Source organism: Gymnogyps californianus, chromosome 24 (assembly GCF_018139145.2).
Source record: "Gymnogyps californianus isolate 813 chromosome 24, ASM1813914v2, whole genome shotgun sequence".
In the NCBI taxonomy this organism is placed as follows: domain Eukaryota; kingdom Metazoa; phylum Chordata; class Aves; order Accipitriformes; family Cathartidae; genus Gymnogyps; species Gymnogyps californianus.
Window position 1 is genome coordinate 6,013,485 of NC_059494.1, and position 27,756 is coordinate 6,041,240.

General features: G+C 46.1%; 4 protein-coding genes across 4 annotated transcripts in view; 2 read left to right on the forward strand and 2 right to left on the reverse strand.

The window, feature by feature from the left end:
• SPPL2B (signal peptide peptidase like 2B) overlaps nt 1-2,188 on the reverse strand; it is a 28,342-nt gene extending 26,154 nt beyond the window's left edge. Inside the window, exon 1 of the mRNA XM_050910667.1 lies at nt 2,132-2,188. Coding sequence (XP_050766624.1) covers nt 2,132-2,188 — 57 coding nt within the window. The remainder of the gene's footprint in view (nt 1-2,131) is intronic.
• Nucleotides 2,189-2,354: 166 nt separating this feature from the next.
• On the forward strand, nt 2,355-6,793 carry LSM7 (LSM7 homolog, U6 small nuclear RNA and mRNA degradation associated). Its single transcript, XM_050910611.1, has 4 exons — nt 2,355-2,399; nt 2,769-2,859; nt 4,441-4,512; nt 5,730-6,793. The coding sequence occupies exons 1-4, from the start codon at nt 2,355-2,357 to the stop codon at nt 5,870-5,872; spliced, it is 351 nt and encodes a 116-aa protein (XP_050766568.1). The 3' UTR covers nt 5,873-6,793.
• A 2,384-nt stretch (nt 6,794-9,177) lies between these two features.
• LOC127025581 (kelch-like protein 24) lies at nt 9,178-12,067 on the forward strand. Its single transcript, XM_050910629.1, has 3 exons — nt 9,178-10,099; nt 10,839-11,250; nt 11,470-12,067. Exons 1-3 carry the CDS (start codon nt 9,178-9,180, stop codon nt 11,780-11,782), a joined length of 1,647 nt encoding a protein of 548 aa, XP_050766586.1. The 3' UTR covers nt 11,783-12,067.
• Nucleotides 12,068-15,284: 3,217 nt separating this feature from the next.
• Nucleotides 15,285-27,537, reverse strand: LOC127025719 (ceramide synthase 4-like). Its single transcript, XM_050910807.1, has 10 exons — nt 27,353-27,537; nt 25,487-25,604; nt 23,333-23,451; nt 22,075-22,132; nt 21,479-21,529; nt 20,636-20,728; nt 19,102-19,230; nt 18,692-18,798; nt 16,458-16,602; nt 15,285-15,362 (listed from the first exon to the last, which is right to left on the reverse strand). The coding sequence occupies exons 1-10, from the start codon at nt 27,517-27,519 to the stop codon at nt 15,285-15,287; spliced, it is 1,065 nt and encodes a 354-aa protein (XP_050766764.1). The 5' UTR covers nt 27,520-27,537.
• Between the last annotated feature and the right edge of the window lie 219 nt (nt 27,538-27,756).

Here is a 27,756-nt window from a genome sequence, read left to right on the forward strand (position 1 = left end):
GGATAACTGAGAGGTAGCAATGCCATGAAGGAATGGTTAGAATGAGAGGGAAGTTAAATGAAAAGTGAGGACGTGGATATCAAAGCAAGATCTAAATGCAGATTGTACTTGGATCTATAAGATCACACCCCTCTTTAGGTGTTCCCAGATGAGGACCCAGATTTGGGAGAGCCATGCTTCACTAGCCAAGCTGTTCCTTCTCCCTATATAAATCAGAGTTTAGAAGCAAATGTGGACACTAACTCCCCCTGCCCCAGGGAAAAAAAATAAATCCTATTATCCTATCTCAAGGAGGGAGGCAAAGATATATTCCAAATATGCCCAACAGCACTAAGACAAGAGTAAGCCATTGATAATGAGTACAGCTGGTGCACAACAAATGCGCACAACAGCTCATTGTGAGAGCTGTCAGCTTTGTCCCCCAGAACAACCCCCTCCATCAGTCACTGGTGTATCACAGGAGTACAAGTGCATCAGAGCACTCCTCTCTGCCTCAAGCTGAGGATGATGTACTACCTAAAACCATACTGACAAGTGCAAGTACAAGAAATGCAGACGTATTGCAAAACATGAGGTATTCAAACAAATTTTAAATGAGCCAGCTTGGCTAACAGAAACATATTAGCAACATACAGTAAATCTGCTTTTTGCTGCAGCAGCAGGACTGTTTCAGCACTGTGGGCAGCCTGTTCAAAGCTTGCTCAACCATGTTAACACTATTCCACTGGACAAACATACTAAATGACTTGCTTACAGAAGAAGTATGTTGGAATGCATGGAGCTGAAGCTAAGATCTCCAAGTATCCACCAGTGGACTATCTCACCTGCTGTCCTTCCACACTGTGATGTGCTCACCTTTTCCAGACTGATGGGTCAAACTGACTCCATGCCAGTCCTTGACCCATTCTTACATCTTGTTAATTTGTGGGGCCTATGCTAGCACTATCAGTCCACTTGAAGCGTTAATAGAGATGCCAGAATGCACAGGGCATGTGGGGAATAAGGAAGGGATTACACAGAAAAAGATGATGGAGGAAAAGAAAAAAGGGGATGATGCAGAAATAAAAAAAGCAGTTAACTGGCAACCAGACCATTCTGTAACTAAAGATCACTGGCAAGGAATCAGTAAGGAGACAGGTACGGAAGAAGGAAAAATTAGACTGTCATGTTAAGATGTTACACCAATAATACTCGAGAAGACATAGTACCCTCCAAATTACCTAATAAACAGTTAAGAACTTTAAATGACACTTCAACATTTTCAGAACACAAACCACCTGAACTTAAAATACAACAGCTATGTACCATGCAATGCAATAGCTAAAAATCCACTCTCTCCGGTATCAGGATTACATGCCTAGTTTGTCACACCCTTAAAAATTTATCCCACAAAACTTATTAGTATTGTAAGTAATGAGAATGCAAGACTCAAGACAGCTTACAGGGTCAGGTTCAGCACAAATTCCCTTTCTTTTCTGCTGGCTGCTTTCTCAGAGTGCGTTTGTCAGTCGGGATGAACCCAAAGCCAAGAGCCGTCCCTGCTGTGAGGATCCTAGCCCCAAGCCCAACTGCTAGCCTGCGCACCCTTCCCAAAGACTGCCTGGAGAAGGCAGCTGGCCCGACAGGGACCCAATGTTTTAAGAACTATGAGGAATACGCTGTTAACTACGGAAAGAAGAAGAAAAAAACCCCAAGCAAATCCCAATATACTTATATATAAATACTGCTAAATCGCGGAGGGCAGACAACACAGACGTGGGGGCGCAGCCTGGGGTACGAACGATGCTGTCTTCTCTCCTCCAGAAAAAGCGGGCCGCAAGTCGGTCACTAACGCCCTGCAGGCGGCCCCCCTCCCGCTGCGGAGGGCTGCGGCACCCTCCTGCTGCCGCCGGGCAGCCTAGGCTCGGCTCTGCGCCGTTACTAGCCATGAAAGGCGACTCTCAGACCGAGAAGCACTGTCCGACCACGCGAGACCACCAGCACCATGGACCCCGCCAGGGCCCCAGCGCTGGGTCGGCGCCCGGCTTCGCCCGTGACCGCTCTCTGCCCGGTTGCTGCCCCCCATCCCAGCGGGGCTCCCCCCGCAGGGCGCGGGGCCCAAGAAGCTCCCAGGGCCGGCACAGCCACTCACCTGCGGCAGAAAATGCAGGAGCAGCCAGACGCGGAGCCGGGCCCGCCGCGCCGCCATACCGGGCCCGCTGCGCCGCCGCCCGCTTTGTTTCCGACCGGGCCGGGTCAGGCCCCTTCCGCACCGGGTAACCCAGCAACCCCGCCCCGGAAGTCCCGCCCCACGCTCGTGAGCCGCTAATGGGCTTCGCCGAGGTACAACGTCACTTCTGGCAGCGGCGAATGAAATGGCGAGCGTCGGTGGAGGTGGTGGCGGCGCGAGCAAGATGGCGGTGAGGAGCGGGGTTTTCGCGGGCGCGGGGCCTCATGTGAGGAGGCGATCGGGGACCGGAGCGTGTTCCGCTGACCGCGGCAGCCCAGGGGTGGGCCCGGCCTGGCCCCGGGGGGTTTTATGGCCGCGGGTGCTATGGTGGTGCTGCACAGGTCCTCCCGACCTGTGGTGCCGGCCCGCTGCCGTGCCAGTCAGCCCTGTCCTCTTGCTTTTTCCTTCACGTGGAGCTCTGCCTTGGGGCGGTTTCCGTAGCCGTATTACAAACAGTGTAATAAAAAGAAGTGTTATGGAGTATATATGTGAGCGGGGGGAAGGGTGGGGCAGGGGAGGGTCCTTTTTAATTCAGATTGCCTTCGCTCCTCTCCTTTAGGATAAGGAGAAGAAGAAGAAGGAGAGTATTTTGGACCTGTCCAAATACATCGACAAAACAATCCGAGTGAAATTCCAAGGTGGGAGAGAAGGTGAGCCAGTGCTCGGCCCCGCGCCGGGGATGAGGCATGTGCCTCTGCAGCATGAAGCTTACTTTGCGTTTTGACCTGCTCTTTGCTTGTCGGCTTTTGTCTCCTGTGTGGTCACGTTGCTTCCTTTCAAGGAAGGATGATGAGTAGCGGATGCGTTTATTTGTTACTGTTTGCTGTTACTGGTGTGAAGCTTATCTTCTTTAACTTTTCCATTAATCCCCTGGCTGCAATTTTATCTTTATGTTTTGTCCCTGCACCTTTCTTTCATCGTGTTTTATTAGTTGTCTTCAACTGCTGTTTTTTTCACATTACAAGGGTGCACTTCAAGCAGCAAAGAAACGTTTATGGGTGTTACGATTAATACACCTGTCATCCCTTTCATCTCTTAACATACTAAATGTGCCTGTAGTTCATAGATTGTTTCAATATATTTCGCCGTGTCTTTTCATCACTTTCGAGGCTCTTACGTCGTTGTTCCCCCCCTCCCCGCGCCTTGCTTGCTCCCTTGCCGTAGCTACAGCTATCCATCCCGGTGCAGCTGATAGTGCCACCTGCAGACCACTTGTTTGTCTGAAAGTTAACAGCATGCTGCGTGGGAGATGCTCGGCGGAAGCTTTTGCAAAGCAAACTCGGTTTGCTTTTAAAAATGTCTTTTAAAACTCCACTGGGACCTGATGCTTATGAGGTTTTGGAAGTTACTTGGACTCCTTACTGATAAGTGTGGGTTTTGGTTTTTTTTTTTTTTTCCTTGTAGTTTTTGGGCAGTTGACAATTCAATTGACTCTATTGGTTTAGATTTTCTTCTCAAAAAATTCATGCCAAGTTCCTTTATAGTCTCCATATAACACCTGGGATTGTAAGAGTCTCTTCTTTGATTTGGGCTGTTAGCAATGATAGTAATGCTGGTAATCAACAAGTATTTTTCAAACTGGGAGATCATTCTGTGTAGTCTTTTATTTAGTGATTATATTATAGGTTAGGGTTAGATTATAATAATATAGATTTATTTAGTGACCAGTCTTGTGGAATCATGTTCTGTTTTAGGACAAAGTGTTTGTCTGTCTGCAGTGCATTCCTATGAAGGCAGTGCTTATGCTAAAGAGATTATGTTCCAGGAGGGCACCTGAAAGATGGGTTTTCTGAGAAAAACGCTTCAAAATATTACAGTCTTGCCTCAATTTTTGCTGTACGCCTTCGCTAAGGGTTTTTATTTGGTTTTGGGGTTGTGGTTGGTTTTTTTTTTTTTTTTGAGGTGTGACTTGTATTGATTTGTTATGCTGAAGTATTCTTAAAATGCCCCTGAAATTGGCTGAAAACAAAAATGTTAGTGTCTTGAAGAGCATTTTGAAGAATTGGTTGAAAAACCTGTAAGTTTCAGTTGGCACAACACAAACCGGGTTCTCGTGCATTTGCACTTTGATACAGAGGGCACTGTTTAATATCTCTGGTCTCATTTGCTTGATAGCCTTTCTTGAAGGAGGGAACAGAGCTGGAGAACTAAATGTGTCCTTCACACAGTCTTGTGTTGCCATATACCTGGTTTCGGTCTCTAATCATTGTTTTGTGTGTGGTCTTCAATAGCAAGTGGTGTCTTGAAAGGATTTGACCCTCTTCTGAACCTTGTGCTTGATGGTACCATTGAATATATGCGAGGTAAGTAATATGCTCTCTGTGTAAAGCCCCCACCCCCGAATAATTTTCTTAAGAGAAATCTTACAGCTCTGTGAGTGAATGACCAGAAACTGCAGGTTGACATCATCCAAATTGAGACATGTTCGTGATAACTGAGTTGTAAAAAAAGGGATAATAGAAGTTAGATTAAGCACATTCCCTGTGGTAGAACATTCTTGGTAGTCCTTGCTTGAGCTCCTCTGTAACTCATTTGCTGTTCTTGTCCTCTAAAGCTTGAATAAAGTAGTGTGTCTCCCTTCAGATAAGGCAGTTGCCTTTGCCTTTGTTTATACTGCTGGAGGGTTGCCGGTTTGCTCAAAGCAGGAAAAGCATCTGAGCAACTAGTATCTTACTGTCTTAAACTCTACTGTAAATGCAATCTTTGCATTTCTGTGGAACTAAAGCCTTCTATAGCTTCTTAGAGCTAATAGAGCTGTAGGGTTTTTTTTCTTATTATTTGTTTCTTTTTCCCATCCAAGGATAAATACTCCCATTTCCCTTTCTCCTCTCTGAAACAAAATTTATCATTTCATATACAAATATATCATTATCATATGCTAGGACAGTGTTTTTGAAGAGTATTCTCTTGCCTGCTTACAAGGAAGCACTTGAAGCTTTAATTTTGTTCTTAGAAGGGAGTTTTGAAAGATGAGTGTAGTGCATGTTTATCGAATATATTGTCATCTCAAGGAGGGTAGAATTGGCTATTGCTGTGTTAAGTGTTTGTCTGTCTGTCCCCATCCACAGCCTTGTTTGGCTTGGTCTGGGAATGGACCGGTGCATTCTGTACTTAGTGCATTCTGAAGTCAGGGTCTTTTCCTGATTTGCATTGATCCCAAAATGTTTGTCTATAATGGCATTTGAAATGGGATCAGGAGCTTTTTAATCACTTGTATGTATGCTTTTGGTTAGATGAATGAAAGGGCCCCTGAGTTCTTTAAAAGATAGGTGTTGCGCTTTGCATACAAAGCGAAGTTCTTTATTGCTTACTGTAGCATGTGCTACTTTGAAAATTAGTAAATCAGTAATGTCTTGAAGACATCAGATGTTACTGCTGCATCACTTTTATAGTCCATGTGTTCAATAAAACAATGCAGAGACGCCTGGAAAAAACCTGTATGTCTGTGCCTTTTGAAGCTGATGGAATTTGGTTTCTTTTCCTTATGTTGCCATTGTAACTGTGGATCTCTGCTTTTCAGATCCAGATGATCAATACAAATTAACAGAAGACACACGTCAGCTGGGACTTGTGGTCTGCAGAGGGACTTCTGTGGTTCTTATTTGTCCACAGGATGGAATGGAAGCTATTCCAAACCCTTTCATTCAGCAGCAAGATGGCTAATGCTTTCTTTGGATTGTCTCTGAAGACTTCAAGGGTGCAAATCATTGGAGAAAACTATCAGTGTGTGAGAAGCTTCCTGTTTTGGGGGAGAAGTTTGAATGGGTATTTGTTAGTGTGAAAGAACGGTCAACTTTTATTTCTGTGGCTTTCCATAAATGATGAGAGGATGGGGCATGGTGTGCAAGAAGTAAGTTCTGATTTTTATTTCCCCCCCCCAAATAAATGTGTAACTACATTGTTTAGAGCTGACAGGAGAGAATATATCGTCATGGAATTGTCTGAGACCCTCTTGATCTTGTGAGTTTTGAAACAACCACATAAAATTAGTAAAGATGCCCTGAATATTGGTTATATTATTTACATGTTTAAATACATTAAAAATGTATTTAATCTAAATTAATCTAAAGCCTAAATACATTAGAACATGTTTTTCTTCCTCTTAGATGTCAGTTCTCAGCTGGGAAGCATTGTGTTGTAGTCTTCCTGCTGTTGAGTTCAGTCTCTTTTGCCTGCTTGCTCCAGTGCACGCAGGAAAATTACTTCCTTGTATAGTACCTTGTCATCACCTCTACAAGCTATGTAGCTAAGAAGATCTTTTCTAGCACTTGTTCCAGATCTTGTGGGCTGTTATCTGTGTATCAGAAGGACTGCACTAACTTCTAGGATGATTCTTGGCTGAGTGACATGAACCTTATGGAAGTACCTGTTCGACACTTGGAATTTTAGGGGAAGAATATTTAAGATAGTAATGTTCAATTGTAGGCAGTGTCTGGAAATACTGCATATTTTTATATAGTAGCTATCCACTTGTGGTTCTGCTTGTTATAACTTGATTTGTAAGTAAACATTCTTATTTCTTTTATACTGCAGAAATATCAAGATTTGAGGAGTTTTGAGTGAATAAATACAAATTAATCTGTTCCTAAATGTCTGGTTTTTAGTCTGAAAAAAGTGCTCTACAGCTGACATTGCAGTTCTCCACAGCTGTAAATCTAAATGAAATTTGTTCAGGAGGTGCTTAAACACAGCAAAATCAGGAGGGACCAGATCAGAAGCCGTGTTCTACTCTAAGACAGGAAATCAATGAGAAAGGACTGAGAGCATCTAGTCCCTTTTCTGAGGACTCACGCATTTCTCTTAGGCATTTTAAAGACTGTCTAACAGAGAATATGTGCCTGTAGGCTGTATGTAACCTGCTTCTGCCACCTGCTTTTCCTGAGGACCCTTTATGAGGAGGCTGTTGCAGAGTAAATTGTTTTGGTGGCAGCAGCAGTCTTGTTCCTAGAGGTTATCAGGAAAACATGCCAAGGACAGGTTGTATTGGCTGTTCATTTTGGCAACAGCACTGTACTCCCATTCATAGCCTTTCCTGGGTCAGCTCTGAAAAGGATGGGAACTTGAAGTAAATAAATTCCAGTTCAGTGTATCTGACTTTTCCAGGAGGCTGTGAAACTAGGGACCAGTTGTCTTGTGTGGCATATTGCCTGTGTAAACTTCAGTGCTTCTGGATTTTAATCTCCTAGGGGCTCATTCTTTGAGTGCCTCACAGAGCTGTCTGTGGAGTCATGCTCCTTCCAACATAATTTTTTTCTAACACTACAAAACTTGTTCTTCATGCAATTGCACAATTCAAGAGAGACTCCTTATTTAGAGTGTTTGGAGCAGAATTTGCTCACCATCAGCCTGAGTAGAGTCTTGAACTCTCCCTTAGGTGGGAGAGAGATTGCTGGTTGTTGATACCAGTAACATGCTGCACCATCTCTGCACTCTCTTATTTTCTGAGTGTAGCGTCAGAAACAGACCTGTTGAAGCTCTCTTGAGTGGATTCCAGGCTCTAGATGCAGAGGGTACAGAGAAATCTGCCTGAAGTCGTGTGTCAAGTGCATAAACTCTGGAGAGGGGCATGTTTCCAGCATTTCCTGCTCAGTTAATAGGTTGCTCAGTCTTCATTGCAAGATACATGACTGTCCTTTTCTGCAGCACAGACTTCTGGATTATATTTGGGAGTCAAGTACCTGAAAATAAGCATATGAAAATGATAGGGGATAAACTTTTTAGCAGGGCCTGTTGCAATAGGACAAGGGCTATTGGTTTTAAACTGAAAGAGGGTAGATTTAGACTAGATATAAGGAAGAATTTTTTTTACAATGAAGGTGGTGAAACACTGGCACAGGTTGCCCAGAGAGGTGGTAGATGCCCCATCCCTGGAAACATTCAAGGTCAGGTTGGACGGGGCTCTGAGCAACCTGATCTAGTTGAAGACGTCCCTGCTCGTTGCAGGGGGGGTCAGACTAGATGACCCTTAAAGGTCCCTTCCAACCCAAACTATTCTATGATTCTGTAGCTGAATTTTAAATGTGTATATGCTTTCCTGTTGGATTCATTCCTAAATGTGACTCTTTATAAAACCATTTGTAACAGCAGTTTTGCAGAAGCCTCTTCTAGAAATGCAGGAGGGAACCTCCAGGGAAAAAAGGTGCTCTTGATCCTGATAGCACTATTCTGCTTGCTGATGGGACTGAGTGTTGCTGGGATGGGTTCTTTGGGATAAGGGGCACTAGTTCAAGGCCACTATGCAAATCTCTCCACTTAATAGCTTGGTCTAAACACTTTGGAAAAATTCACTGTGTGGAATCAGTGAGCTGTTGCTTGTACTATGACTATATTTATTTAGTGCATTGAGACTGAGGATGACGTGACAGCCATCTGGGTTTGAATGGGGCCTCGTTCCTTCCCCCCATCTCTTACTAAAGTTAAATACATACCAAATACTGCAAGCAATCTGGAATCTGATATTAAACTTGAACTGATGAAGGATGTGGCTTTGGGGAAATCAGTGTTTTTCCCAGGAATTCTCAAGCTTTCCCATGTTTTTGATTTGCAGAAGTGAAAAGTATCGTAATGGATACTTTTTTTCCAAATGGGTTCAATATTCTTCTACAACTTCTTGATGTTTAGTCAGTGCATAGGAAGGTTTTGGTGGTTTCTCCTCTTTCCTCCTTGTAGTCCAGGCTCTTTGCTTGGCTGACAGCTGCCCTAATCCACTGTGGTCTTACCTGGCTAAGGTAGATGCCAATTAAATCTGCGTTTTTTTGGTTATACAGCTCTCCTGCTATTGCTGCTCTGAAAGCAGCAGGAAAGACAGGAAGGCAAAGCGGGAAGGTGGAAAACATATTCTATTTTTAGGACAAGATTGGCTTATCTTGTATTTATCCTAGCTAGGGGGATAATGTTTCCAGAGACCTCACATGAGTAAAGGCTGCATAAGGGCTGAGTTAATTTTAACTGCCTGGCAGTCAACAAGCATGGAGCCTGCACAAGAACCAGAGGAGCTGGGAGCTCAGACAGAAATGATTGCAGACACAATTCTTGAGGTTGGAGAGAGACTCTTTCAGGTCAGCCGTAGGGAACTTTCAGTACACAGTCGATATTTTGAAGCCATGTTTTTTGGGGGGACAAGAGAGAGCTCTGAACACCACATAGTGATCAGAGGGATTGATGCAGTGCCTTTTCAGGCACTACTTGAGTTCACTCGCACAGCCCAAGTGCTTATAGGTCAAGAAAATGTGACCAGCTTACTGGAAACAGCTGATTTTTTTCAGTTTGACAGGGTGAAACTGTTGTGTGAGAAATTTCTGGAGAGAGAGCTGCATGTTTCCAACTGCCTGGGCCTGATGACCTACTCACAGCAATTTGCCTTTATAGAGCTGTATGCGTCTGCTATGAACGTGGCTCTCACTCACTGGGGGGACGTGATGTGCCAGGAAGAATTTAAGGCACTACCCAAAGAAATGCTGATGCAGCTTCTAAAAAGCAATGACCTCTTCGTTTCGCGAGAAGATGTGGTTTTTGACAGTATTATGAGGTGGATAATGGAGGACCCAGCAACGAGAGAGGAAGACTTTCTGGATTTGGTGGGCAAAGTCAGGGTCACTTTTCTGAGTTTGTCCTTCCTTGATATCTTGGTGAAACGCAGCAAGCGCCCTGGAGAGTCAGATACCTTTTCCAGACTAATAAAGAAGTTAGACAGCTGTCCTCCACCCAGCTGGCAAAATATGGAACTGCGTACTTACGCTGGTCGGAGCTATGACACCTTGTATGTCCTGGGAGGAAAGCATGACAAGGAACAGCAAGAATTATTTCTCTTTCAACCTAAAACAGGGACCTGGCAGGCTTGTTCTCCACTGCAGCGCAGGAACCTCACCCAATATGCAGTGGCAGCAGTAGGTAACTTATAGAGAAGTGGGACTGAGCAAATGCAAATGGAAGTGAAGGCTTGGAGACCCAAATGCAGGGAGTTCAGCTGCTTCTCCTGTAAAGCTGCGTTGTTCAGTGTTGCTAAAAGCTCATTCATATTTGTGTTCATGTTTGTTCAAAGAATAGTTTTGTTTTCCTTAGTCCTGGGATAATGTTAGACAAGGCTGAATATTTCTTTTCATATAGGAGAAACTATTGAACTCCTTACATTAGCTTTATGTGGAGTGAGTCTAATGACTTCACTTTAGGGAGCATTTTTTTGGCCTTCTCTTTCATGGTGGTTTGGACAGATGGTGACTTCTGATTTGTAGTTGCCGTTAAGTTAAACTTACCCATGGATGTTGTGAAATCTTCATGCTTGGAGACTTTCAAGACAGCTCAATACCATGGCTTCCCTTATTTAGTGTTGGTGATAGTCCCATTTCAAGTAGGAGTTTGGACATGAGATCCCCAGAGGTTCTTTCCAACCAGTGTTTCCATGATTCTGTTCAAGAGCGGGAGCAGACTTGGAAGGACTTACTGCATCCTGTAGGCCCAGCATATCTGTGCAGATGAGGACTCAAATACTGCAAACTGATACAAAGAGCAGTAATTTTCTCTGCTTATCTTGCACCTCATCGGTACAGCCCAGGGTGAAAAGAGAACCCTAGTTCTCAGGAGCAACTTTCAGCCTTCATGTAACTGATACTTTTCTCTGCTGTCTTTCCAGGAAGCTTCCTTTTTGTGACGGGAGGGTATTTCCGGGATGAGTTTGTGTGGTATAGTGTGGATTGGGTGCTTATCTACAATTGCTTGGACAATAGCTGGCTGGAAGGGCCTGCCATGAAGAAGTCCCGCAACAGCCATTGTGCCGTAGGAGCAGGCCTCTACCTGTATGTACTTGGAGGGAGCACAGATGAAGGGATAATCCCAGCAGTGGAGCGCATGGCTTTGATGGGGTCAGAGTGGGAAAGCATGAGTCCTATGGCCCAACCTGTGGAGAGAGGAGATGCGGTCAGTGTGGGAACCAGGATCTATGTGGTCTGTGGCCTGGATGAAAATGGACATGTATATGATGGAGTGCAAAGGCTGAACACAGAGACGGACAACTGGGATGTCATCTCATTCTCCCCACTTCCAAGGTAAGAAATAATTTGGGACCTGGCAGGAGAAGAAAAGTTCTAGTGTTGGTCCTGCTCCAAGAAGAGGTTGAACTGGAGAAATTCAGAAGTCCTGTCCCACCAACACTTCTGTGATTCTCTGTTTAAACGAGAGTCTTGATATGAGGACCAAGGTCACACTGAATATTTCAGGGGCCAGATCTTTCTATTGATTCTGATCAAGGGTTTCTTCCCTCCCAGGTATGACCTCTGCATCACATCACTGAATGGTGCTCTGTACACCATAGGAGGGGGAGCTTATCGATTTGATGTGGAGACAGATGAATGGACCCAGGTGGATGAGGAATGCTTGACCCAGAAGTTCTTCATGGGATGCAGCACTGTGAATGGACGAATTTATCTCCTTGGACAGAGGAAGGGAAACAGTGCCCTCCCCATTGTAGTCCTCTTTGATCCCTACATTGATATGTGCCAGGTCATAGATAACAAACTGCCTTGCCCCCTTCCTATTCATGGGTGTGTGTCTGTGCGACGATTTGATACATGGGCATGAGCGATGCAAGATCCAGCATAACCAAAAAGAAGAAGTCATGTGCTTTACAGCTGATGGGAGTTAGATTGCGTCAAGTTTGGTCTGCAAAATTTTTTAATTTTGAAAATAGATTTGTTCCTTTGTAACTTTGTCTTTTTTTTCTACCTGGCAAATGAACTTGAAGCAAAACCCAGTGAGACCTTTGTGTCTACACAAAGGTTGCAGGTCATTATTGGAAATAGTGGTCAGCGTTGTATGGTATATAAATTCCTCAGGGTTGATGCTAAATAAAGGGCTGCTCTGACCTTTAACCTCTGACCTTTAACTTCTGTGGCTCTCTGTCCTTTGAACAGCTGGGACGGACAGGAAAGTCATTGCATCAGTGTTAGAAAATATTGTAGGAGTAAAATAATAAATCAGATGTGTGTCAAGGGAATCTTCAGCAGGACGTATGAGCTCTTAGTGCTGTAGAACAGAGCAAAAAAAAAACCCAACCAACCACTGCAGTCAAGCCATACCCAGTATCGGTATCATTTTAGCCTGAAATAAGCAAGTTTCCCAGGTTATGTAATTATGGCTAAAATTACCTTTATTCCAGGCTGGAGAGCACCACGGAAGGAGGGAGGCTATTATGGATTTATGCATTCAGGTATGTGATGATAACCATTTGCAAACTGGGGCACTTAGAGTCTTGCTTCAGTTTACTTAGTCCCCTTTGGGTTCATTGCTGTACAGACCCACAATAAAAATCCCCATGCCAAAGCACTGAAATGAGGGTGCAAGGAGCACTGACCTGCATGTAGCCTTAAAGACTGCGTATGAAGAAGAGGGTTTGATGGGCAGGACCATGGACTTAGCACAGCAGTAGGGGACAAATCTCCAAGGGCGCTCAGGCCTCCCAAGGATGGAGCAGCTGAGAGAATGGCTGCCACATGAGCCTGCTTGACTGGATGAGAAGGGGAGAGTTCAACAGCACTGACCTGGGAGGTTGCACTACAAGTGTTACTGTCATCTGTGTTAGCAGAGTCTGTTCTTTGATGTGATGCAGCAACATTGAAAGGAAAATGTACTTAAGAGAGTTACTGAGCGGAACGATTATCATCTCTGGAGAATGGGAGAGGCCTTAAAAACCCAGAGGTGTTGGTTAAAAGCAACTCTACCATTGTGAGAACTATGTCAGGATGGCAGGAGCTACTCTATCCAGGCCTGCAAATGTGGAGCCCTCTCAATCCAGGCTGGCTTCCACTCCTTGGCTCTAGTCCATCTATCAGCCTCCAGCCAGGCTGTGGCATTGCCAGCTCCAGGAGCTGAGAGCAGAGTTGGTGCTTCCCCTGTGATGAGGCTGGCAGCAAGCCGATGGCCAGTCGTACTCTTGTGCCCTGGAGACTATATAAATATTTTAAAAGCTGAGATTCTCATGTATCATTTGGGGCTTTAAAAGAAAGCATCATCCTTGAGGGACAGGGTGAAACAATTCCTGGGCAAACCCTTACACGAGGTAGCCTAATGAAGGGTCTTGCACTCCCAGCAAAGTACAGCTAGTCGGGGCTAGGCGACATCCTTCTCAAGGCCGACGTCCCACGGAGATAGGTGGCTGGCTGCCTTTCAGCATTGCTTCCTGCAGATCTGAATGTCAAAGTCCTTCAAGGGAATGCTGACTCAGTTCCTTCTGCCTTTCTCTCACACATCTTTCCTGACTTTATTTATATTTTGCCTTGCATAGGTCAGATGTGGGAGATGGACCATGGTTCTTCACAGCAGTGTGTTCTAGTTACACCATCCTTCATTCCCCGCCTCTTTGCATTTCTCAGAAACAGTTTCCCCTAGTATTTGTGTAAAATGTGTCAGACCCCTTGGAAGCATACTCAAAGCCTGAATAGAAAACATATTTTAAAGACAGTGTTTGCAGCTTTCTGTATATTGTTTACGGACATATATATATATATATATATATGTAGGTTTATCTGTCCTCTGCATTTTCTGAGCCTTTGCGTTAGCAGTGATGTCAGGCCTCCAGCAAGTTTCTAAGAAGATTTTCCTACTGACATAAGGTCTGATTTTCTACAAAACTTCTGCATCATGCAAAATCTAGGTAAAACAGAGTCTTTGGTTTAGGTGTAATTCATTTTTACACTGACTTTAAATTTTATGTTCTTTTATAAATTCTGAAAATGACATCAGATACAATATATTATAAGGTGAAAAGTCATCCAACCCCTAAACTATCCCATTAAAATGTTAGCATTCTAACACTCTTATTTTCCAATTTTGAAAATGAAACCTCAACAAAATGAATACATCCCTATGGAAAGTTTCCATTTAGACTAAATTATAATTTCTGGTGGAAAAGTGTGCATTTGGAAGAGTTTCAGTTGCTTTCAATTTTAGGAGCCTTCTCCCTGAGTAGACATTCAGTTAGCAAAATCTTTTAGACACATGAGCTATTTTGTATAATTCATACAGCAAACACAGCTTGTATCAGTTGGCCAGGCCTTATTTGCAGAAATGGTTTATCCTTCCCCAAAGCCTGACCATTTTATACTATACAACTGTGTCCTGGTTTCGGCTGGGATAGAGTTAATTTTCTTCTTAGTAGCTGGTACAGTGCTGTGGTTTGGATTTAGGGTGAGAATAATGTTGATAACACACTGATGTTTTAGTTGTTGCTAAGTAGCGCTTCTCTTAAGTCAAGGAGTTTTCACTTTCCCATGCTCTGCCAGCAAGCAGGTGTACAAGGAGCTGGGAGGGAGCAGAGCCGGGCAGCTGACCTGAACTAGCCAAAGGGCTATTCCATACCATGGAACGTCATACCCAGTATAAATAACGGGGGGGAGTTGGCTCGGAGGCGCGGATTGCTGCTTGGGCATCGGTCAGCGGGTGGTGAGCAATTGCATTGTGCATCACTGGTTTTTTTTTCCTTTTTTTCCCTTTTTTTTGTTAGATTCCTTTTCATTACAATTATTATTACTTCATGGTTATTGTTAGTACTACATTTTACTTTAGTTGTTAAATCATGGCAAACCAAAAACTTATTTGTCACTTAAGCTAGTGTCTTTCATATGCAAGTCCTTTCATGAGGTGGCTGGCAATGACTGCCAGTATCTTTTGAAATTGCAAGTCAGTTTAATATGCAGCAGTTGTAATTTATTATCTCATGAACCTTTGGGAAGGTTTTGAGATAACCGCAGTTAGGTGTCATAACTTCAGCAGCTTGTTCAACCCCTCTTCTCCTGTTTACAGTGAGACTTTGGCTGGCAGACCTTTTTTTTCCTGGATAAATGATCATAGAATAGTAGTAAAAGAATGGTCCCAACAGGAGAAATGAAGAAAACATCTCCTAAAGTGACTTAACTGCCTGTAAACACTACGATGAAATTCACTTCCATCTAGACATTGGATGATGCCTCAGGCAGACTACTGTGAAGCCATCTGTGAGCCTGTCTGGCCTCTCCCCCAGGTCCTATTCAGCCTCCCCTCTTTTAAGAATCTGCCCAGCTCTTGGTGTTTTGCAGCAAGACCTGTGTTACTCCTTGTTCTTTGCCAGATCCTCTGCTTCGCTCCTGTCGCTTTCCTCGGTGTCACTTCTGGCATCTTTTCTTTTCTGTAGGAAAGACAGACAATTTAAATGAGCTGCAAAACCTATATTGTGGTATATATTAGAGGGGACTAGTTCTGTTTTCATTCACAGCATTAGTGTGTTAACCTGACAGCTAAAATAAAAATAACAGGTGTGATCATGTCCTTAAAGCCAGCGTTGAAATTGTCCCTGCATTGGGAGGCTGACTTAAGCTGCCAGAGGTTGACTTTGTTATGGTTTCACCTAACCTTTGAATGCTTTTTTTTGTCACCCTAGTAATGTTCTTGTAATGTGACCTTCTGAAAATTACGTAGTATTTATTCTACATATAGTTATTCTGCATATTTTCCTGTGCAGTTTATTACTGTCGAAGCTCTGCAAGTCAACACTTATTTGTCCAGTGAGCATATTGACTGGTCTCCTCATTTTGCAGTCATCTACAAACCTGATGAGAATATGCTCCATCATTTCCTCCAGAAAAACTGTTTTTTCTCTTAATTTAGCTTCAATGAAGGGGTAGTTCAAGGTAAGCTGAAGGCATAACACCAACACTGTGGTGGGTTTTTTTTCTGGCCACAGATCCCCAAAGCCTTCACAAATCTACTCAGAGGCTACCAAGATGTCATCTGCTTACATTAGCAAGGCAGGCCAGGGAACTGGCATCTCTGATGACAAGGTTTCTTCCAGTGATCCCTATACAAACTCTGGCATGCATCAAAAGCCTGTGGAATGCACCCAAAACTCAGAGGTGCAAATACACAGCGTGCTATCTACCAGGCTTACCTGATTACTCCTTCCTTACTCCACTTTGAACATACCAACAGGTTCCTATTCTCCCAAACTGCATACTGAGAAGCTGTTAGGCAGTGAGGAGGAAGGACTGTGGATGGCTCCCATGTCACTAGGACACAGCTGCAAACTAGAAGTGAGCTGCTGCTCTGATCTCTGTGAGCAAAGGTATCCACACAACTCCCAACACATGACTTCAGAAGCTCTCGGGCTGTTTGTTGACCAGTCCCATTTCTCCCACCCTTTCCCTGCAGGCATGCAGGAGTCACCCTGGATCTCGTGGTCTCTCATGACTAGTGGTGGCACAGAGGAGACAAAGATTTTTCATACCGCACCATGGAGGATGACACCGAAGATCATCTGGATGATCAGATAGGACCAGAAAATGTGTAACAACTGCAGGATCATCAGGAAAGTGTTTATCAGACAGCTTATGAGGAACAACTGAAATTTTGTCACAAAGTAATAGTATGTGCTGTGGGAAAGAGAGAGGGAGAGACAAATCAGAAGACACAAGACTAAAGCAGGCCAAGTATCTTCACACTTACAAGGGTCAAGTGTCTTTCTGAGCAACTACTTGGCTCATGTGTCCCCTGGGCAGAGCTGAGCTGTGCTAAGACTGCACCATCAGGCTTCATGCTCCGCCCAGCTCTCGCAAAGCATGTCGCAGGTCCCAGAGGACCTGTAGAAACTCTATTAAAATCACCAACAATGCGATAGTCTTTGCAGACAGGTTGGTTATCGGAAACCTGTAATGCTTCCCAGAAGAAGCAGGAACTGGCAGCATTCTTCCTACAATAAGTCTGGAGAGGAGCAATGGACAAAAATTAAACCATAAGGGGACCTGGCCACTGGCACTTCTTAAATAAAAAAGATTATAAATGTATTTTTAAACTGAAGTTAGGGAAGAGTTGAGGATACAGATGAGCAGTTGGGCAGGGCAGTATTTTTGGCAAAAGTCACAGAAACGCTCTATCTCAGTTACAGGGACAGAAAGGAGGAAAGCACTGGTTTGAAAATGGAAAGCAGACACAACAGAGAGCAGTTTAGTGCAGGAGAGAAATGATGGAACGCTAGTATGTGTCCTCCTCCGCAAGTTATCTAAGACATGAAATCTAAGACGTTGGGAGTTGGGAAACATTGTTGGATATAGTGTGTATTTGTTCTGCTCTCGCCTTCCTAGACATCTGCTTCTTGCTGCTGATGCAGACAGGTGCTGATCTAGATGGACCCTTGGTCTGACCTGGGACATCTGTTATCTTTGTCCTTATGTTATCATACAGTAGGTTGAGATGTTGGGGCTTGACTTTTTGCAGTGGAGACAACTGAAGTCATGGTTATTCTAATTTATCTCTCAGGAAAGTTGCCTCAAGCTTTTGTTGCTTTTCTCTCTAAGAGAGCCATTTCACCATCAGAATCTGGGACTTGTTACGCAAAGTCAGTCTCACAGGCATCCAAACTAAATGGCAGTAGGACCAAAATTCAAAACTCAGCATCTTCAGTGCTGGTATGGACCCAGGGCAGGAACAGAGGACAACAATGCAGGCTTGTCCCTACGTGTGTATAACACGTCCCATTTTAAAAATTCTTCTGGGTGTAATAAATGAAATGTTTGGTTTTGAAAGAAAACAGAAACCTTAGACTGTAATGCCAGTGTTGTGGAGTGAGGTTCTGGGAAGTTAACCGGGATCAGCTTTTCCAGGTGACTTGGCAGTGGTAAAGAAAGGGGAACAATTTCAGCATAGTTAAAGGGCTGGGAGTGTGGTCAGATGTGTGTAGGCAAAAGCCATTCTCCAAGACTGGTGCCTCTGTGTGGCTTCTGGAGGTATCATTGCTGATACCCTCCCAGCACGTCGAGTATTTTACCTCCTGAATCCTTAGCTTGTACTCATGATTTTCTTGTTTTATTTCAAATAGATGGTGGGTCACCTTAAATTACTATGCCATTGTTTCTATATTAATTTTATCTTACTAGAGCTTTAAGCAGGCCTTTCTTAGTCTGCTAAGAAATTCTTGGGAAATTCTAACCAGTACAGTTTGTACCTTCTTTCTCTTGTAGGAACCAGTGTTTGCAACAGAAGGAGGCCACTTGCTACACACTGGAAGAGTCACACCAGGTCTTGAGCAGGAGAAGAGGAGAAGGATTGCCCTCAGACTGTGGTGGGGATGGCTTTAGGAGGATGGAGAAGGACAGTCCTAAAACATTCCCAGTGCCACAATAGCTCATAAGTCAGCTGCTGTGGCTGCATGTAAGCATCTCATCACAGCATGAGAGACAGCCCCAGGTGAAAGACAGTCCCTGCCTAGGAGAGACAGTGAGAGCATGGGAATGGAGGGGCAGAGGCTGTGGCTCTAGATTAAGTAATATAGTTAATTAATTTATTTAGTTAAAACTCTGGGTTTTTTTCCTTGGGTTCCTCAGTTCCAGTTGGATTAATCTTTGAGCTTACCTGTAGTGTCCTGTTCCCTGCCTTTCCTCCCCTCAGCATGGAAGGTCATCTCTCCAGAAGCTCAAATAATAGTGCATAACACCCATGTTCAGAGAACATTAAAACGTAACTCACATTAATGGGAAAATGACAAGCCGGGAGATGATGAAAACAACAGCAAAAACAATAAAGACTGCTTCGCAGACCCGCTTCCATTTCATATAATGGAGCATCTTGGCAAGCTGTAGAGAGACAAATTGCTGTATGTCCCATGTGCCTGTGTTCTCATTCTAGGGGGCTGAGGGATTTCCCATGTCCTGCACGGGTTACCAGGCTTGTGGGGATGTGTCCCAGTCCCTGTGCACTTGCTTACTTTTCCCCAAGAGCAGTAATCTGCTACTTCCTAAATGCACTGGCACTATAGTACACATGGCCCACTTGTGTGGGCCACTGCATCCACGTGTCATGTGTAGTAAGGCACACAGTTCCCAGTGCTACCCACAGTCACGAGCACAGATGTGCATTTCTGGGAGAGGGTAACTCACCTCTAAAATATAATCAGAGGCATCGTGGACCAGCATGACTATCATCCCAAACCGTATAAGATTGGCACAGTAGGAGACAAAGATCAGAGTGATGGTAGCGATGTGGTGGATGATCTGTTCCTTAAAGTCCTGGCATGAGAAGACAGAAGATTGTGTGTCAGTCTTTCCTCGACCTGGCAGCACATGTTCCTGGATGCTGCTGCCTCACTAGGACATGTCAAACATCTCCACAAAGCATCAGTGCTCCTCACTGTGCTACAGCTCTCTGAGGTCCTGCACAATCCCAGGAAGAATGAACATCTTTATGCTCAGTTTATGGAAACCTAGATAAATACCAGTGAGGCACACATAGATGCAAACATGCTAGAAGACAGAATTTATAAATTTTCCATGAATCAATCTGCCCTTACAAAGTTCCTTAACACCCCATATTTTCCTCCCAGACTCCTCCACTGTGTATTGAAGAGCTTTTTGTAATGACAGTAGGTTGCCCTTGGCCTGGGGCGCTAGCCATAACGGAGGCAGCTCTTCAGCCTCCCTGTACTGCCCATGGAGGGGGACCAAAGGAGATGGGCTGGAGCTACTGCAGGTGGGGAATATGCCTTCTCACATGCCTCATGTAAAGAGAGGACCTTGCCGGGTGGTTCATGCCTGCATAGACAAATCTGTATGTGCAAAAAGGCAATGCTTTGGGGTATGAGAAGATAACTCCTGAGTGCTCTGTGGAGGGATTGGGAAGGGCAGCTCTGGCTCTGGCCCTGGCCCAGGGAGGATCACTGCCAGGCAGTGGGTTCCTGCTTCTGGGAAGCATTGCAGGTGTCCAATAACTGACCTGTCTACAGAGACTATTGCAGTGTTGGTAATTTTAATACAGAGTTTCTGCAGGTCCTCTGGGACCTGGGACATGCTTTGTGCAAGCTGGGCAGAGCCCATCTCTGGGGAAAAGCATGAAGTCTTTGCAGAGAGATGTGATCGTCAAATTAAACAATCAAATGAAGCTGATGTCGAACCTCAGCTTGTGCAGCTGAACTGCACAGCTTTGCGCAGTCTCCACTGCAGAACAAGGTGAGGGCAACGGTGGATGCCAGGTCCGTGGGTCCCAGGAGTTCACCTCATCCCATGCTGCAAAAGCCACATGTGCATCTACAGGACCCTCATCACAACAGCCCAGGACCCTCCCATTGGGAGGACGCAGCCCTCCAGTTCAGGCAGCACCTGAGACCAGAGCTGGGAAGGGCCATGATGGCATGTACCCCCAGCGGCTGTCTCTTGGCCAGGCATGGGGACCTCATGTCAGTCCCTGGGCGCTTCCCCAGCCTAGAAGGCAGGAAGGCCATGCCACACACGAGTGGGATGCAGTGCAACGTGCAATGGTGGGATATGAGAGCTGCAGGGAGCTCATGTGCTCAGGGGTCTTCGCAGCAGCATGCATGCCTTGTCCTTTGCACCCCTGGGGAGCTGACAACGGGAGCAGACAGCCTCATGGCAGGGGCTGACCAAGCCAGCAGGTTGTGGTTGTGCTGCTGTCACTCACCTTCCTCTTCACGTCGAAGGGCAGGGTGGCCACCAGCGAGCAGTAGAAGGAGAGCTCCAGCAGGTAGAACCAGCCCAATGCAGGCAGGAGAGGCTGCGAGACAAGTGACAGGCAGTGTGACATCCCTGCCCAGCCCTGGGGGACTGGAGAGGGGAAGGGTCTTCCCAGGCAAAGCCCCTTCATTCAACCCACATTTGGGACAGCAGGGCTTGGTCATGCCTAAATTTTCATGTTCCCCATGACTGAACCATTTGCTGATGCACTGTCAAGCCTGGTCCAAAGCCAGGACCAGCCCTGGCCAGTCTGCAGAGGGACTGAGAGGAGCCAGGGTCTCCCCTCTGCAGGGGGCTGGACACCTCATCTCCATCCCTGCTTTGACGGGTCAAGGGATGTCCTGACCACCTGGTCCCTTTTGTGGCCACACACACAGAGCCACTTCCAGCCAGGCTTGGGTTACAGAGAAACTCGTTGAGAAGAGGTGCCTGTTCAGGACAGAGACTCTCCGTCTACTATGATACGGAGCACCTATAAGGAGCTTGTCAAGAAGACAGAACCAAGCTGTTCACTATGGTGTATGGTGTGAGGATGAGAGACAGCAGGTGTAAGTTGAAACAAGAGAGGGGAAACTTTTTCATCATGAGGGCTGTCAAACAGTGGAATAGGTTGCCCAGAGAGGTTGTGCTGTCTCCATCCTTGAAGGTTTTCAAAACTAGACTGGAGAAAGCCCTGGGTAACCTGGTCTGATCTCGCAGCTGAGTGCTGTGAGCAGGAGGTTGGACAAGAGACCTCCTGGTCCCCCTTCCAATATGAATTATCCTGTGATTCCATGTACTTGCTGCTCACCTGTTGTGGAAATCTCAGCCAGCACACGGTGTGGTCCCAAAACCAAGGCTTCTGTGCAGAGAGAAGGCCCATAGCCTTTTAATGACATATAATGACCATGTGAAGAAGTACTTCAAGAAGTCAGTGTACCCGTGCTAGATCCAATCTGCCTTTGAGCTTTGGAAAAAGTGGTTGGCAAAATGCATTTGTCATTAGTGAATGCACAGGATGTCACACGGAGGGCCTCGATACACAGTGGGCAGCAGCCACAGTCAGGACAGGGTCTGCTCTTGGCTGACATGCAAGGGCTGTGTGTGGGTATTGGTGGGGAATCACTTAGACAATGATCTAAGACAAGGAGAAAACCATGGTAACATCACCGACACCTAGCCAGGTCCACCCAGGGAAAGGGGGACTGTTCTGCTGGATCAGGATTGGGGATAGTTCTGCTCCATGCCCCTGAATTTGTACTTCTTTGACTTTGGACCCATAGTCATGGCCACACACGATCTTTGGATGGGCTCTTTGAAATGGTCCAGGACCATCGGCCTCATTTGCCATGAATGAGGAACCCCTGAAAGGGTCACTCCACAACATCATCCTGCTCATGTACTTACATCATACAGGAGAGCCAGCCCAGAGAAGAATGAGGTGAAGTAGAATGTAAATCTCCAGCTGAAACACAAAACCCAAGGAATTAAGACTTCCCCCAGAGTTGGAGTAGCTCCCCAGCCTGTGCCCAGAACACTGCAAAGCCCACAGGGGAACCTATGCTTGTTTGGACAGGGATTTGCAGAACCTCAGCTCTGTCTGCACATGCACACATGTGCTGTTAAGGCAACCAGGTATCCACAGCCCACCTAGGCTCTGCTGTGGTCCACACTGTGCCCAAGTTCCTGGGGTACTCCATCAGCATTAAACAGCATGCAGCATGACTACCAAGATGCCTCTACCTGTCTCCTTTTGTTATGTGGCTGTTCATAGATCACCTATGCAAATGCTTATATACTACAGCCTAAAGCACCTAATTTTTCCCAGTGATGGCACAGGAATACCGAGGGTTTTATTAGTTTCCTCAGAAATGCTGCAGTGTGGAGCACTGAACAAGCTTTCAGGAGGAGAATATTTTTTAAAAAGCGTAATAACAGGATTCAAGCACTGAATAATTTATTTTTCAGAGGGGGAGGGAGAGTAGATCTCATACCTGATGGAGGTCTTTGTGTACCCACAGCATTAAACCCCAAGCTGAGAACCAGAGATAACCTGATTCTTTTGATTGAGACACTTGGTGACTCCTCTCTCCATTCTGACTCCATGTATTACTGAGATATGCAGGAAGATTTCATATGAGAGAGCAAATAGCTTGAGGAATGCTATGAAGATTTTGGTGCTTTCTGGTGTTTTTCAGTTTTTACCTCCCTCTGTTCATGACTTGCACTGCCTACTAACTGTACTTCATGGATTTGTTTTATGCCCAACAATCCATGCTGAGAACATTTTAAAATTTTAATTTCGTATCATCTTGAAAAGAAGTTTGACACATTTTGCAACTGGCATTGCTGCTCAAAATCCCTCCAGCATCTGAGATTTAAACCTGATCTCCATCAAGGCCAGTGGACTCTTTTGAGGCAATGTTAACTTTTTAAAGTTAAAAGTGGAAAGGAAGGAAGGATGAAGCTGGCAGCGCTGCATGGTGGCTCTGTCGCCAGTGCGTGCAGTGGTGGGACCCAGCCTCATGGTACAAAGTCTCCTTTTGCAGCCACAGCTGGCAGTGGGCTTCTCTGGGAGTGTATCGGGGGCTAAGGACAGGGCAGGGGATAGTGTGCAGACCTTGTTGGAGGTCTGCATCACCAAAAGGTCTGCTGGAGCACCTACCTGGCCTCACAGAACTTCTTCATCAGCCTGGGCCGATCCTGGGCCCGCCGGTGCTGGAACCAGGTATACACCTTTTTGACCGGCAGGTCACTCTGCTTGGCCAGGGAAATCAGCTCCCCCTAGAAAACAGAGCAGGAAAGCAGGACTTAACCTTCCTAAGGCTGTCTGTCCCCATGTGGGTGGAAGAGCTGCGTTCCTGCAGGCTGCCTCTGCCGCTCTGGGTCCACATTTCCCTGAAGAACACCTTTCTTTGGAAAAAAATCATATCATCAGCTCTATTTGCATTTGTGAACTCCCAAATAATTTTGGCCTTTTAAAAACTCCAATTCAGCCATATCTAAATGCAGGTTCAGAAGCAAGCACAGGCACTCCCTGGTTAAATTTTGCCAGCGGTACACAATGGGATTCAGTGTCTTTGCTATAAAAGTCTAAATACTTTTTTTTTTTCCTCCTCTGATGCAATTTTGACTGATAATTATCAGCTACATATAGCAAACTGGAAGATAAAAGAAGTTTTAGGTTGTGATGATGAAGAAACAAGCACATAGTTCACTCAGTAATGTCAGAAAAAACATCCAGCTGTTTGAGTGACTGCACATTCACAGGCTAAAAAGCATCATTTCCAACATGCTCTATTTTATGCATGAATTCCAAATAAAACTACCTAGCCTTAAGATTTATTAACTGTGATTAAAATGGATGTAAAGATGAGCTCATGAACATTTTTTCATTAATCTGACAAAGCTTCATACAAATTTAAGTAAAAAATTATTTTAAAAATCCATGCATCAGTCCGAGTCATAATCCGGGCCCAAAGAGTTGTGGTGAATGGAGTTAAATCCAGCTGGCGGCCAGTCACAAGTGGTGTTTCCCAGGGCTCAGTATTGGTCCAGTTCTGTTTAATATGTTTATCAATGATCTGGACAAGGGGATCGAGTGCACCCTCAGTCAGTTTGCAGACGACATGAAGTTGGACAGGAGTGTTGATCTGCTTGAGGGTAGAAAGGCTCTACAGAGGGATCTGGACAGGCTGGATCAATGGGCCGAGACCAATTGTATGAGGTTCAACAAGGCTGAGTGCCAGGTCCTGCACTTGGGTCACAAGAACCCCATGCAACACTACGGGCTTGGGGAAGAGTGGCTGGAAAGCTGCCCAGCGGAAAAGGACCTGGGGGTATTGGTCAACAGCCAGCTGAATATGAGCCAGCAGTGTGCCCAGGTGGCCAAGAAGGCCAATAGCATCCTGGCTTGCATCAGAAATAGTGTGGCCAGCAGGACTAGGGAAGTGATCATCCCCCTGTACTCAGCACTGGTGAGACTGCACCTCAAAGACTGTGTTCAGTTTTGGGCCCCTCAATACAAGAAAGACATGGAGGTGCTGGAGCGTGTCCGAAGAAGAGCAACAAAGCTGGTGAAGGGTCTAGAGAACAAGTCTTATGAGGAGCGGCTGAGGGAACTGGGGTTGCTTAGTCTGGAGAAAAGGAGGCTGAGGGGAGACCTCATCGCTCTCTACAACTACCTGAAAGGAGGTTGTAGCGAGGTGGGTGTTGGTCTCTTCCCAAGTAAGAAGTGATAGGACGAGAGGAAACAGCCTCAAGTTGCGCCAGGGGAAGTTTAGAGTGGATATTAGGAAAAATTTCTTCACTGAAAGGGTTGTCAAGCACTGGAACAGGCTGCCCAGGGAAGTGGTTGAGTCACCATCCCTGGAGGTATTTAAAAGACCTGTAGATGTGGTGCTTAGGGATGTGGTTTAGCGGTAGACTTGGCAGTATTAGGTTTACGGTTGGATTCAATGATCTTAAGGGTATTTTACAAACTAAATGATTCTATGATTCTGAAGGACTTGTAGATCTGCTAAAACTAAGGAGCCTTATCCATAGACTCTACCCAAAGGGGGTGATGGCTGCCTCCTTATCAGAGCCAGCAGCTCTCATACTGCCTGCTGCATTTGATACGCAGCAGGTCAGGGGGTGCTGGGATTGCAGCTGTTGAACATGTTGGAAGACGCTGAAATATCTGCTTACATATCTTCTTCCCTGGAAGGGTGGTTAGCAGTAACTGCCTTGCCTGTGAGGCTGGTTTCGTTGGGCTGTGGTATCTGGACAGAGAGGAGGTATGGCTTGCCTGAGCTCCTGGAACACTGGGGACACTCACCTCCTTTGGGGTCCTGCCCAGCAGAACGTAGAAGCCTTCCAGCGTGGCATTGGGCTGAACTTTGGGCCTCAGCTTGTCACTCACACCCAACCTCCTGCCCAAGGGCAGAGCTACAGTTCTGCAAGAGGAAAGAGAGTTCAGCCAGGAGAGGATGTGTGTGCCCACGCTGTGAGCCAGGGTCAGCCAACAGCAAGATCCTGCCGGCACCGTATCCTGTACATGGATGCATTGCACCAGGGGTCCAGCACTGCCCTAGGTGCTCACACACCCAGCCCAAGGGGTCCAGCACTACCCCAGCTACGCATGCACAGCCCAAGGGACCCAGTACTGCTCCAGGGGCACACATGAAGCCCAATGCCTCTGTCAGGTCAACGCTCTTTCTTGAGAGACACAATGGCACCAAAGCAAAGGTGAGCAATGTTGGATGTACAGTGGAGACAACAATAACAACTACAAAGTAAGCAATAATTAATTCTTCTGCCGAGGCCCCAAGACACCTTGCATTTCTCTGTGTTGGAGTGCATGCTGGTCCCCTTTATAACGTTCCCAAGCAGTCCCGACCGTGCCATGAAGCCAGCCTGCAAGTCTCTGAGTGTCCCATGTGCTCTGTGCCCAGGGTACCTGACCACTGGCTGCAGCGGGAGCCAAGGACAGGACACATGGGGATATGCTGGTTCCTGCACGAAACACTAGCTTTGCAAGAAACCCCAGCAAGGCTCTAGTGGTTTCTAAAATCTTGTCATTTCTAGGAAGCCAGGCAAGTGCAACATCTTTGAGGGAAGACCTGATGACCCCGGTATTAATTCTGACTCTTCCTACAGCCCCTGTCTGCCACAGCTTCTCACACGGCTGTGCACAGCAGGCAGGAGCCAGCTCTCCAGGGAGATGGGCCAGTGCTCCCCCAGCTCCTCTAGGCCACAGGAGAAAGCCCATGTCCCAGCTGAGGGCAGGTTTGCTGAGCACAGCCTTGCTGCTTCGTGCTCCCCCTGCCCAAAGTCCTGCTCTGCCTGGTGGGGAAGCATCTCGGCAGGTCTGCCCGCACTAGCACGCTGCCCCGCTTTAACCGATCAGCTCCCTGGTTTCCTGTGCGTGAGAGTTGGGCTCTACCTCCCCATGTGTCAGTCTCTGTGTTCCTGGAAAAGGGGCCCAAAGCCCAGTCTGAATCCATCTCCTGTGCTGAGCCATGCGGACCTGCCTTGTTTCCACATGTGAGTCCTGGGGAGATGCCAGTCAGTCCTCAGGCTCCCCTGGGGAGTACCATTTTCCTCAGCCAGGTGAATGCCCACACCTAGGGCACTGGAGGGCATCATCCCTGATTGAACTGGGGATCTCTGGTGCCGGGAGGGGAGAGCAGGGCAGAGCTGGGCAACAAGAGTGGTGTGAGCAAAGAGGTTCCACAACGAGCTCCAGGAGCCATGGTCATCCCCTCCTTCTGCCTCTGTGCTGAGAGTGGGGGCTCACATAGCACCTTTGGGAGCATTCTCTAGGATCAGGCTGAACCCTGGCTCAGCTGGGGGCTCCCAACACTGATGTACCTGGCAAATCCCTTATCTGTGTTGCAAGCTCCCACTTAGACTCTCTCCAGAAGGACCCTCCACCCACAGCTGAGCTGTGACTGAGTGATAGACTTGTCTTTTCATACCTGCTGGTACAGGTTATGTTACAGGTACAGGAGAGAGGGAGGGCAGGGCAAAGAGCTGCCACACAAATACCATATGCCACAAAAAGCAGAGAGATTCGGTATTCTTGGGGACAATCCCCTGTCCACTTCGTAGTGGTCAGGAAGCAGGTAATGATTAATCTGGAGCAACCCTGCAAGACACTGGTGGCAACCAACACAGGAAAAAACAGATTTGCTGCACTCACCTTTCAAAGATGCATCGGACAATGATCAAGAGCAGGGCACTGGGGATGCAGAGCAAGAGGTCCTGAGGCTGTGGGTAGTGTATGTCTGCAGACTCCTTCATGTCTTCCCAGGTAGCTCCAGGTGGCAGCCAGTATTCATGGTGCCAGAACCCCTCTGACAGTCCCATCCTGGTCAAGATGGTGGGCACAGAAAGCAGAGGCTCTGGGATTCAGCAACCAGTTAGCAGCAAGGCACAAAACTCACTCCTAAATCAGGATCCCCAGCTCAACAGCTCATCATTCACACTCCCCACCTCTCACTCAGTCCCACGAGTATGACTTCAGACTAGTTGAAATAGCACCACTTGTTCTGACCTGCCCGTAAGCTTGGAGGTGGGGTAAGATGTCCTAGTACAAGAAAGTAA

Coding starts and splice junctions, on each gene's coding strand:
- LSM7 (XM_050910611.1), top strand. CDS start 2,355: ATGGCGAGCGTCGGTGGAGGTGGTGGCGGCGCGAGCAAGATGGCG. Junction 2,400..2,768: donor GCGGCGCGAGCAAGATGGCG/GTGAGGAGCGGG, acceptor CCTCTCCTTTAG/GATAAGGAGAAGAAGAAGAA. Junction 4,513..5,729: donor TACCATTGAATATATGCGAG/GTAAGTAATATG, acceptor TCTGCTTTTCAG/ATCCAGATGATCAATACAAA.
- LOC127025581 (XM_050910629.1), top strand. CDS start 9,178: ATGGAGCCTGCACAAGAACCAGAGGAGCTGGGAGCTCAGACAGAAATG. Junction 10,100..10,838: donor ATATGCAGTGGCAGCAGTAG/GTAACTTATAGA, acceptor CTGTCTTTCCAG/GAAGCTTCCTTTTTGTGACG. Junction 11,251..11,469: donor TCATTCTCCCCACTTCCAAG/GTAAGAAATAAT, acceptor CTTCCCTCCCAG/GTATGACCTCTGCATCACAT.
- LOC127025719 (XM_050910807.1), bottom strand. CDS start 27,519: ATGGGACTGTCAGAGGGGTTCTGGCACCATGAATACTGGCTGCCACCT. Junction 25,605..27,352: donor GTCCGATGCATCTTTGAAAG/GTGAGTGCAGCA, acceptor TTCCTCTTGCAG/AACTGTAGCTCTGCCCTTGG. Junction 23,452..25,486: donor TGGGCAGGACCCCAAAGGAG/GTGAGTGTCCCC, acceptor TCTGTTTTCTAG/GGGGAGCTGATTTCCCTGGC.